This window comes from Eucyclogobius newberryi, unplaced genomic scaffold (genome assembly GCF_026437365.1).
Source record: "Eucyclogobius newberryi isolate DKJ021-1_F unplaced genomic scaffold, fEucNew1.0.hap1 SCAF_7, whole genome shotgun sequence".
Taxonomy (NCBI): domain Eukaryota; kingdom Metazoa; phylum Chordata; class Actinopteri; order Gobiiformes; family Gobiidae; genus Eucyclogobius; species Eucyclogobius newberryi.
Window position 1 is genome coordinate 30114773 of NW_027316389.1, and position 12571 is coordinate 30127343.

The following is a 12571-nucleotide window of genomic DNA, read 5'->3' on the forward strand; positions in this document are numbered from 1 at the left end:
GTGAGTTTATTACAATAAGATGAAGACTGAAGTTTGTTTTTCTGGCGGCAACAATCAAATTTATTCAAAATCATTAGCAGTTTAATTCAGATTGTGCTTTGGCAGCAGCTTTCTCTGCCCAAAGATGCACGTTTGGGATAATTGGCACATTTGGCTTTTTCCATGTCTTTTATTCAGAATCATTTTGTGTTTTTCCACAAGAAAAAATGTGGTTTTCAAATATTTTCTATGGACCTGAAATCTCTTGATCAAACCTAAGACTATAATGAGTCTGAATGTGGTCACTCTGATACACACGTGTTTTACCTCTCCTGCTACAGAAACAAACATAGGGAGTAAATGTCTCCCAATCTATACAGCAATTCAGAATTATATATTTTGAATTAGCAGATGTTTTTAAACTTTCACATGTTGTAAACTGGAAGCTGAACCCCATGCATTGTCCTTAATGGAGTATTAATGAGGCAAAACACATCTGTAATTGAATAAATACAAGATGTACAAGTTTAATGCCACATTCCAAGCAATTCAGTTCAATTATAGGTATTTTTAAAGATGCATTTAAGGTGCAGCTTCCCACAATAATTCATTTCTACAATTTATGTCATGGAATGTGGTTTACTCTCAAAGACAGAGTGAGATGGGTCATGTTAGGTCTGGCCTGTACCACATGCAGTATTTAGAAACGCACAAAGAGGATTACAAGTCTCTGTTCGAGGGAACAAAACAAACAGTGTGGACTCGTGGTTGAGCATCAGTTACAGTCAATAGAAAGTCTGGGAAAATACAGATGGTAAACACCCAATATGTTTAGTTTAAGTCATAACTAATTGCAACCGAATCTAAATTTGAATATTCACAATGATCAAATCACAGAGGGTGCAATCAATTCTAGATTAAAAATAACAATCTCTGCAAATATAATGCTAATTTTTCTCGGTTTAGTCCACTCCAAACAAAAATGTTTGGGTTTCTTGTGTTGGTTATTTCAATTTTTTTCAAATGTATTTAACACATGTCTAAAATGAACTGAATGTAGAGGAACACTGGTGCATTATGGTTATTCTTGTTTGGTTTGTACCCAGAGAATGTACAAAAGGTGAGCTGACTGCTAAAATATGCATTCCATTTTATTGCAAGAGAGATCCTATTATAGATCAGTGAATACAACAGTAGCTTTTTGGGGTTATTTGTACTTTTTTCTTGTACTTTGTAACTGAATAATAGCTGTAAACTCCCAAATCACAGATGTACATTTTGATGAAGTTCCTGCCTTTAACACGCAGGGCTAGAAAAGGCCATTGAACTGAACTGAACCAAACAACCTGAGCAAAAGGAAAAATCCCAAACTAAAGAGGTGAAAGTACAAATACAACTGTGCGCCTATGAATCTATAAATACAGTGTTTACTACTCCAAATTCTGAGATATTATCAGAACATCTACAACACGTATTCTGACATTTGACTTTATCTCCTTGACTCTTCCTGTAGTTTGCAGAGATGAAAGGGAGAAAACGAGACCAAAAATCAATTCAAATCCAAACCAATTTGGACAAAATGACCCTGAAAATACATTTCGAGGCAAGAGGAGGACTTTAGTACTCTTGACAAGTTGTCCACTACATTAAAACGATGAATCACAACTGTTCTCCTCCATCAAAGGAATGTTTGCCCAATAGAGTAAAATAAATGGATCACTGTGTCATGTTGGCATAATTCAAACCATTTTCATCAGATATCTGGAGGTAAGTGCTGGGATTTGTTATTCTCCAAAGACATGTTTGGACCGGCCCAGATCCCGGGGGCCGGTTCACTTTAGAGCGCTTTGGAGCACTTCTAATGACGGCCTCTGTTTCCACACGCCAGGCCTGACTCGGTCCAGAAGCAGAGGTCTACTACGTGAGCAGCTGACCTCACCAAACATAAGCAAATTGTACACACATTTATATATTTCTTCCTAAAACCAATCTCAGCAAGTCACAAAATGAAGCTTTGAAGCCGTGAGATGTGGCTTAAACAGGGAGCAAACATCTGGTTTATCGTCAGCTTTTTCTGCAGATATTTCTCTTTTCTGTGCTTGTCGTTGGTTTGGATGGTGGTCGATGCTTTATGCTCTAGATTTATGATATTTACGGTCATGACACGATCGGTGCCCTGTGCAGATAAACAGCCGATGCTAATGTGCACTAGCTTTGTCTGTTGGTTCAACAAATACATATAAATATGATCACTGGAAATACAGGTTTATCACAAGATCAAGTCAGCGTTTCTATTCTTTTCTGTTTATATCTGCTTTGTGCCGTCTGTGTTTTCTCTTGTTCAATCATCTCGCTCCAAACCTTTCCTGAAGCCAAACATGAGCAGACCTCTTTGGAAGCTGGACCTCCCAAGACTGGGTTTAGATCACTTAAATAGGCCGGTTTGAGACGCTTTAGACGGTGCCAATTTGCTCCAAAGTGAAAGTTGTAAACATTTTATATGAGGATGTCTTGACAATATCATAATGTCGTACAGATTCTGACCTGACCCCATAAAACCTCTACATCTCGATCTTATGTGGCCTCCTCACTCACACACCTCTCCTCACTTTTGACTCCAAAATCTAAAATGACTCGTCTATTTAAAAACAGTTTATATCCTTTTCTAAGGCTCTGGGCCCTAAACCTCCCTCAGCCTCAGACTCACTCATGCTGGAGTCTGTTCCAACGTGGCCTCTGTGCTACACCCAAAGGCAACATGACTAAACTCAGAAGAACACCCAAAACTGAAATATACACACATTTGACACGGGAACCGAGCATGACAAATCCGAAGCTTAGTAATGTAAGTCAAATGTATCACAAATAGAGCTACAGTCAAAAAGAAATAGACTTTTTGGATTGATTCATTGCAGCCGGGTGTGTTTTTCATCTTGGCAAAAATCTATCTCTGCAGTGAGCTTCTAAAATCTGAATTTGGTTCATGACAAACTGCATTTACTGTAGCTGCACAACATTTAAAGATGATCAAATGTCCAATGGTCTGTTATTTGAATGAACCCTTTTCATATTTATGTTTTTAAAGTAAGTATTTAAATCTTTTTCACTTGTTCCTAACAAACCCAACTTCAGAACAGCCTTTTTTCATATTGCAAAGTGAAACTGGGGTGGACAGTCAATGCTAGCGCTGTTTACGGCTCTTTCGTCTGGGTTTGCGAAAGATAACATACTTCATTATAGATGCAGGCAGCGCACAGCATTCTGATTTTGTCATAAGTGCTGCTTTTACAGTAAACTCTATGAGGGGAAAACGAAACGTGCTCATTAACAAGAATAAAGTCATTCACCCCAGATTTAAAGAGTAAGTCATCTAATCTTAGTCCAGTTTATAACAGATTGTGCTCAGTCCTGGGTATAATAACTATTACTAAGTCTAACTCACTTTTGAGATTTGATATTGGCTTGATACTCGATACCGATTCTGATACCAACTTTTTTAATGCAACTAAACTGCAATTTCCAACATAAAATAATAGTACATTATTTACGTTATCATGTATTAACTAAATATCATTGTAAAACTGCTCAGGAAAGATCCATTTTGCTCTGTTTTGTGTCGATACTCGGTTAAATGTTTTATTTTGTGACCTTTTTCTTTTGTTACAGAGCATTCACTGTTTAATCTAATTTAAAGCTGTGTTACAAGCATGTAAAAGTACCCTTTCCTTTCAGTCCATTCATGTAGTCTGGTTTATGTTTAGTTTAATTTGTGTGTGTGTTTTTAGCAGGTTCCATCTGGATTTAATGGTTTATCTTAAATGATTAACTGCACAAGACTTTGAATTTCTTTGAAGCAGTAACAAATGTCTGAAATACGCTTCATAAATAAACCTGACAAAACATGGAATACTGCTAATCTGTAGATTCTGAAGAGTCGTGGTTGGCTTTTTAAAACGATGGAAGGCTTTGTTCCACGTTATAGATGAATGCTAGACGATACACTATTTGGAAACCACTGTGTAAATCTAATCGTAACCCTAAATCATATCATACAGTCAGCGTCTTGAGCCGTCTAAAACCATCAGACGACTGTAACTAATCCTTGCTCCTCCATTGAACTGCACTGTAAACCATCTCTCCACGTTCCTACCACACTCGAGTTTCCAGGACCCTCCACAGGCCGTAAGTGATCCCGCTCTCATCAGGAAACACGATCGTCCGGCTGTAAAAACGCTCAAACGCAGACACGCACCTCGAAAAGCACGGCCAGAGCTGTGATCCTGTCTCCTGCTTTAACGGCCTCGTCCAGCGAGTCGAAACGGGCCGGGTCAAAACAGTAAATCTGCATCTGAGGGAAAGAAAACCGGAACAAAGGCGAGAGTTATCTGATCCAGACTGCACAAAGCTGGAGCGTGGGCATTATCTGTATTAGATGTTATGAAGATACATGGGAGGGTTATTGTTTTCATGAGCCTGCACAGAAGAACAAATGAATCCTAGTCACAGTGGAAATTTGCACATAATAGAGGGTATTCTATTTAAAGGACACACATTATGCATTATTTGTACTGTTTTTGGCTCTTGAACATGCTCTTGATTACCTCTAGAAAAGTATATATAAATAAAACTGTCTATTTACCAGTACACAATGTGGCCAGCTTATTCATAACAAGCACATAGTTGGTTTTATGACAGCAGAAATGCTCAGAACAAGTGTGACGATGATTCATGGACTTGAAGACTTAGAGAGTTCAAACTGTGATGGAATAATTTGGGGGGAAACTGAAGCTGAGTGACTTTTGAACCCCAGACAAGACGGCCTCATAAACCAGATCAATGACACAAGAGTGAATGAAACTATATACAACTCCAGGTAGCTCCAGACAAGGGAACACTGGGTATAACATTGTTAAAAGCTCCAAAAAGTACATTTTGCAGAATATGTGTCCTTTAACTTTTTGTGGCTCACTAGATTCTTGAGTTAAAGACAGTCTAAATAACCTGGACTGTACATTGACAGAGCATAATCACACTTTGTCGCTCATTGTATTGAGGATTTTGAGGAGAAATTACCTCTAAAGGATGTTTAACCCCGTTCAGACTGTGTTCGGAGCCGTCTGACGTGGCGTTACAGCGCCCCCAGTGGAAGGTGATGCGTCCCACTTTGAAGGTCGCCTGAAGACTGCCACCGCTCACGTAAAAGGCCCCGTCTATGTTCACAGCCACTGAAACAGATGCACAAACAGTCCAAATGGATTAAAAACTGGAAAACAAAAGAATGAGAGAATATGTGCAAAACTGAGGGATATTCTGTTATGAGGAATAACATGATAAATAAAAGTAACCAAAAGTAGCGTGATTGAAGAAGGGATACTGTCACTAAACTGGCTTGTCCCTTCACTGATTCACACAAATACATTGAAGTGGCAGTGGGTTTAATACTGTACGTCCTAGCTTAGTCTTGGTTTAATTCTGTTATAGACCATGAAGAAGACACATTAAGGCTAAACTGTAACATATGCAGGTCACCATTTTACATTTAGTTCATTGCAAAACCAAGTACTGACCTAAAATGGCTTTTTGGATGATTAGCTTCCTGTTCAATTCTGCAGAACTGCTTAATTGTATTCATTTATTTAAACACATACATCACAAAACATGGAACACGAAAGGCAAAACACAAACCACAAGCAACACACCCAAAAGTCCACAAAACAACATTAAGGCACATTCTGTCCAAAAAAACCTTTCAAATTTAGTCTGGATGTAATTTGCCATTTTGATCCGATTGTTCAGTCGGTTTTGTGTCATCCATTTCTTTGTAAAGTTCCAAAGGTATCCATACATTGTGTCCATGGCAGGAGTTTTGAGGAACATTTTTAAACCCCACATATTTTGAATCATCACATGTAAATACAGGGCAGTGGGCGGAGATAGGTGGTAAACTGGAAACTGTGTTCTGAGCTCTTTCAAATGCAGGGACAGAATTCAGTCAAAATACAACTCAGAGTTAAGTTAATGATGAGGAAAACATGGTCAAAGTTTGATTTAACATGACATGTCGCGTCATAAAGTCCTGGGGGTTGATTTTAGTTTGGGTTTTAAATAGAATTCGTCCTGTTTTGGACCATTTGCACTCCAGTGAACCTTAGGAAATGATCTTGTATTCTTCATTATCCATAACACACACAGTATAGGCCGATCCTATAGTATCCCTGTGTGTGGTGGAGCTTTGAAAGCACATGAAAGGTGAGTGACAGCGCTGAACAGAATACACCACCACCACTCTTATGGGCCGCGTGGACAATGGACCAGTGAACACCGCCAGCTTTTTGTTGTCATCTCAACAAAAGCTCCTCTGCCTCTGGACCCGCTTTGATGGTTTGTTTCAGGTGGAACGACCTTCAAGGCTTTCATCTTCGCTATATGCTGTGTGTGAACGCCCAGGGTTTCAAAAACACAAGGGATATGGATACAAGGTGGGCGGCAAAATGAAAAGCTTAGTATATTTTACATATTCCCACTATAATAAAGAAATGATATGTTTGTAATCCATCAGAAATGTGCGGAAATGTGTCTGCGAATGTTTTTTGGTTTCGGTTTAAGTTACGCACAAATGTCAAACTGTAAAATTGAGCTTATACCTTACACGAGTAGTTTATTTTATGTTTATCATTTTTCATCAACTATTTTTGCAGCTTTTCTTAAAGTATTCTTCATACAGAGCCTACATTTTCAACCCGTGTGCCCGGGAACACTAGTGTGCCTTGAGTTCACCCATGGATTTAATTGAATAATAACCACTTTCTGAGGTTTTGGAACAAACTACCGATCATGAACAGAGAGCAAAGCAATCGCCATTATCAAATGTAAAAAAAAAGACACAAACAAATTAAAATAAATACATAAATAAAATAAATACATAATAATAATGATAGTAATAATAATACGGTGGTAATAATAATCATAATCATAATGAATAATAGAATAAACATCTTTGTCCTTTAGATGGGACGCGGACACCTCTTCAGTTCTTTAGTTTTTGCAATTTTTAGTACATGTCAAATAAATATGTAAAAATAAAAATAAACTGAAACCCATGGATATGGGTGGACAAACGTTTAATATTTTAAGTTGTGCATGCTAAATATTTTACAGATTACAGTTTGTACAGACTACAAACTGAAAGGTAAACAGTGTCATTTCCTCAGCCTGGTCACATTTAATTTACTGTTGAAGTCTCATTTCCTAAAGGACGACAAACCCCGACTGGACATGTTCTTAATTGGGTCGTGTCGACAGGTTTGTTTGCACCTTTTCAAATATTGAATCCATCACATACGTTTTCCAGAGAAACACACTCTACACTCTATGGACTACTACTAGACTTGAAATACTTAACTTAAAAACAGGAACTTTAATAAACTGGATCAGGACTTAAACTAGAACTAAACCACTTCATAATAAATTCCCAAATAAAATCTACACCAGAACAAAGTCGTGTCAAAACCAGGTCTTAATCAGGTACCAACCAGGATCCTAAGGAAACTAAGACAAAGATCTACCACTCGACAATGCTAAATCAAATAACCAGATATTTAACTATACCTATATATTGACTATATGAGGTATTGGTCAGAACTAAACCAAAAAGAAAAACCAGGACTTCTTATTTAGTGTCAAACCAGTTTTAAACCAGGACTTAAGTTTCTATAGTAGCACCAAGCCACGTCTAAACATGTTTGTCAAAAGCATCACTATGCAGATACTAATTTATAGTAAAACTAGTCAAAAATGTCATACTCATATTATTGATGTCCCGCAATCAGTAGCGTTTACTGAGCCCTGTCCTATCCTCAAGTATTGTGCAAGTATTTTAGTATTGTGACAAAACTACACCTAATTTAGCACTTTAAAATATCACCCAGAATCTAAACTGCAAAAAAGAATAGAATAAACCTTTGTACTCTCCCCACAGCTTGAGAACCTCTCTACTTCAACACCAGTAACAGGTTTTTGCGTGCTGTCAGTTTGAATTGACTTCAAATTGTCCACTGAATGTCTCTATCAATAAAAGCATTGGAAGGATCTGGCATGTGGACAACTACTACAACACTGCTCCTCTTATTTCTGGTGCCAAAAAAGAGGAAGAGCGGAGCATTTTGGAGAAAAGAGGTGGATTCTTGTCTACAGTTTCACTAAGAATAGTCTTCAATGCACACTGTAGTTCACTGTGTCACACCACTCCAAGTAAATATAGAAAAGAGCTGTTCTTTTGGTCCGGCTTGTAACTGTATCTGCTTTAGTAGGACAGGGCGGTGCAGGAGAAGACCTCATTTATTAACCACAAAAGAGTTGACAAGTAAAGACAGAGAACATGCTACTATCAATTTAAAATCTTAGAGGAATAATAACCACTATTTTATTAGCCTCAAACAAACAAACAAACAAAGACTTCATTTATAATGTACAAATAGTTTATTAAGAATGATTGAGGGTTAGTAACTACTTAAGCAATACCCTAACCTCTTAATTAAGTAGTTACTAAGCCAAATTATTAATTTATAAGCTTATTAAGGTGTAGTTATTATACAGTGTTAGCAATTTAAGTTATTGAAAGTAAATTAATTGCCAGTACTTACAAAAGTAAGCTGTTTTTCCAAATTATATCATAGAACTCCATGTGCATCACAATGACAACAAACAAGTACTAAAGTACTAGTGGTAGTAACAGTTGAATTATGTGTCAATTTACAATGTACACGTACGTAAAACCGTGTACACTGTACATATTAATCCATAACATTATTGACACACAGGTAGAGAAGACGCGGAGAGACTGTTTAGCCAATCAGAATGCAGAACACAATGCATGATGCAAATCCATGAAGCAGCGAGACCGTGAAAAGTGAACCGCATTATAGTTACATGTATTGTGTAAATGAATCCGACAGAATAGGTTGAGTTCACATTCTAACATTTGATGATATCAAGATGTATTTTTGGCTCGTAGGCTTTGATAGTCAGGACAGCTGCACGTGAAACGGGGATGAGAGAGAAGGACATGCAGCAAACTGTCAGAGCCGGGATTTAAACTCACAACGTTGCAGTCGCCTTCAGAGATATTAACCATAAAGTAAACAGATGAGCAACTTGAGAGCTCAATTTTAAACTTTAGGCATTCTATTTGTGATATCGACCTGTGATTTGATTCACTTCCTTTGTTATCCTTGTCACAACACTAGTGTTTGAGCCCGATAAGGCCAGAATCCACATTGGATCACTACCAAAAAGAACGAGGTCATTTCTTCGATATTACAACAGTTGTGTTTCAAACTCGTCATCTCACCAGTCTTGCCGTCGTTCTTGATGGTGGTGGTGTCAGAGGTCAGGGCGTCCCATCCTTCAAAGCGCAGACCCTGGTACTGCAGCTTCACTTGGGCCAGGCTCTCCTCGATGTTGATGGGGGACTGCCGGGCGTTACTGCAGGACGGGAACTTCTTAGCCCAGTTCTTTTGGTTCAAAGTTCCTAGAAAACATAACCAAAAATGTCTATAAATGTACAGTTTATAACAAGGGATGAATGTAAAAACGAGATCATTAGCATTCTATGTCTTAATGAGCAGAACTGGACCAGGATGTTAAAGGCTTGATAAAGAAATGCCACTGACGTTGCCTGGTCTCACCACAGTAAATTATTATTATTATTATCTGGTCAAAGTGATAAAACGCAGGCTCCTGAGTGCTCACAGCTGGACATTTCAGCGAGACAGACAAGCTAAAGGCTAACATGCTAACCAATTCCAGCTGCTAAAGGAGCATTGTAGCTAGCACACATTGTATTTACCATGTACAGTTGTCAAGAGTTCAACTTTCTAATGTGCAATTATGAGAAACAAAAGCTTTTAGATGATATTTCTATCCTTTTTAAGTGTAAAAAAAGTAAAATAAGTGTTATTTGTCACATAAAAGGAATGCAAATATTATAAGCTAAGTCAGTATTGGTATCACTCCATAAATTCCCATTATCCATTTGTCCCAATTTAATAAGAAAGATATAATTTACAGTGTTAAGATCGAGATTGTGTCGTCAAATAAAACAATTTTCAGTTCAGCCTGATTTTAAACCTGTGGAGATTTTAAGAAGCTAAACACTAAACGTAGCATGTATTCAGATGTACTGTTGGTGCTATTGTGTGATCACTTTTCAAGCTGTTTACTTTTTGTATGGTTTTTGCAAATTTATCTCAATGAAAGTTTTACTTGTTGGACCAGTAAATTAAAGCTTTATAGACGTTCGATCTCGAGCTCGATTGGAAAAACGTCAATGTCAAATCAAAGTTTCACAGACTCAGAGAAACAAGCAAATTAACAAACAGTTTACTGAAGTTATGTGTTTGGTTTCATTTCTGGACCGAAGGCTTTATTACAGCTCAAACCCCGTCGTTGGAGAGCCCTGTAAAACGGTGTGTGTTTTTCATTGGTTGGACTGGACTGCAGAAACAGGACAGTCCATCATTTCAACCCAGTGACCTCAGTGACCCCAGTGACCCCAGTGACCCCAGTGACCTCAGTGACCCCACTCTACCTGTGCTCTGATCAATAGATCCATGGCTCTGATCTACAGCCGCTCTGCTTTATAGTACGAACCACTGAGGCTGCTTCTGTCTCACTCCACAAACACATGGATACTACTACTACTACTACTACTACTACTACTACTACTACTACTATTACTACTATTACTACTACTACTACTAGGCCTTCTACTACTTCTACTACTACTACTACTAGGCCTTCTACTACTTCTACTACTACTACTACTACTACTCCTACTACTACTATTTCTACTACTAATATGACTACTACTACTACTCCTACTACTACTATTCGTACTGCTAATATGACTATCATTACTAGGGCTACTGCTACTCCTCCTACTCCTCCTACTATTACTATTACTATTACTATTACTATTACTATTACCACTTTTACCACCCCTACTATTATGGCCACTCCTACTACATCAACTACATGAACTACTACTTCAGCGTGTTGTTATTTGGGCCAGGTGGAGTGTGACAGGTGCGAGCTTCCAGACAGGTGGCCCAGAAGCAGAGGAGCGGCCCGGTCCAGGGGGAGGACTGAATACTGCAGGACTTGGCCTGGAGATCTTAAAGTGGTCTCACTTGCTAAAAAACTCCCAAGCAGAATGTGAAAAATGACCTCCGGCTTCTTCGACTGGTACTACTACTACTACTACTACTACTACTACTACTATTACTACTACTACTACTACTACTACTACTACTACTACTACTATTACTACTACTACTACTACTACTACTACTACTACTACTACTACTACTACTACTACTACACAGCCGCTGACATAAACCCTGTGTTCACCCTTCTCACTCTCACATCTGGCTTTTGTCTGTGCTGTGCTCTGATTGGCCCAAACATAAGGTGTGCTGAACCATAATTATGAAGGCCATTTTCCCATGTTCAAATTGATGGTAAATTGATTACAGCCTTTGCAGAACGGAACATTGGTATTTTTCGTTCAGTTAATCACCTAAAGACCTCATTGTTCGTTTGTAAATTGATGTTTTTTGACAAATTGTTGTTTCCAAACCAGGAAATAATTCAATAATAATAATAATAATAATAATAATAATACAAAAACAGCAGAGTCAAATTGGACACTTTATAATATCTATCACATCTAATAAATAATCCAAATGACTCAACAACAATTTACATTCAAATTCAAGTAATTTTGACTTAAGAAATATACTTTTTGCTGTGCAGAGTTGTTTGGTTGAATAAAGCAATGAAAGAACATGTATTTTTTGCAATGTTTACTACTCTTTTGAGGAAAAATGATAAGTTTAAAGGTCCCTGGTCTCACAGTTGTGTCATTCACTCTCCTTTACGGACTCTATTGGAGTTTATCTGACCAATGTGAAATGGAAAAGAGCAAGTAAATTATCTGAGCTGGGAATTGATCTCACAACACTGAAGCTGGCACAGAACCTATTACAGACTTTATAAAGAATTCATTTGACATTTGTTGGTATAATTCCTCATTCATGCAAGATTGGTCCATAGTAACCAATGTCAGATCAGTTTAAGTACAACACAAGGCAACGTTCAATTGACCAGAATCATTATAAGTGTGATTGTCATGATCCAGGACATAGTTTAAAACACGACCTGTCATTTCAGCATCCGTCTCTATTGTTCAGAATGTTGCAGTTGGAGGAAAGGATAATTGCATGGTAATGACAGGGGTTATTCATATTTTGGAGCCAATGCCAATGTAAGAAAAAGGTTACATATTTCTACAGAAAAAAACATTGATGTTCGACACTATTACGATGCTGTTTGTAAAAAGTGAATATGAATTGAAGGTTTATTCAGTTTCTGATGGAGAAACCGCCACCTGCTCTTTTCCATGGACACAGTATGTTATTGATTTTCCAAGATTGTTCCACAGCATTAAACGTATCTATCGTGATGAAGACAAGATAGAGGAGCCTACAGGCCAAGTTACACGTCAGATCTGTGGAGAGGCGACCTCATTCAA

General features: G+C 37.9%; 1 protein-coding gene across 1 annotated transcript in view; it reads right to left on the reverse strand.

Moving 5' to 3' along the window:
- ptprz1a (protein tyrosine phosphatase receptor type Z1a) overlaps positions 1–12571 on the reverse strand; it is a 108450-nt gene that overhangs the window by 60509 nt on the left and 35370 nt on the right. The window contains exons 3-5 of the mRNA XM_072434917.1: positions 9329–9508; positions 5053–5204; positions 4232–4327 (exon numbers count right to left, since the gene is read on the reverse strand). Coding sequence (XP_072291018.1) covers positions 4232–4327; positions 5053–5204; positions 9329–9508 — 428 coding nt within the window. The remainder of the gene's footprint in view (positions 1–4231; positions 4328–5052; positions 5205–9328; positions 9509–12571) is intronic.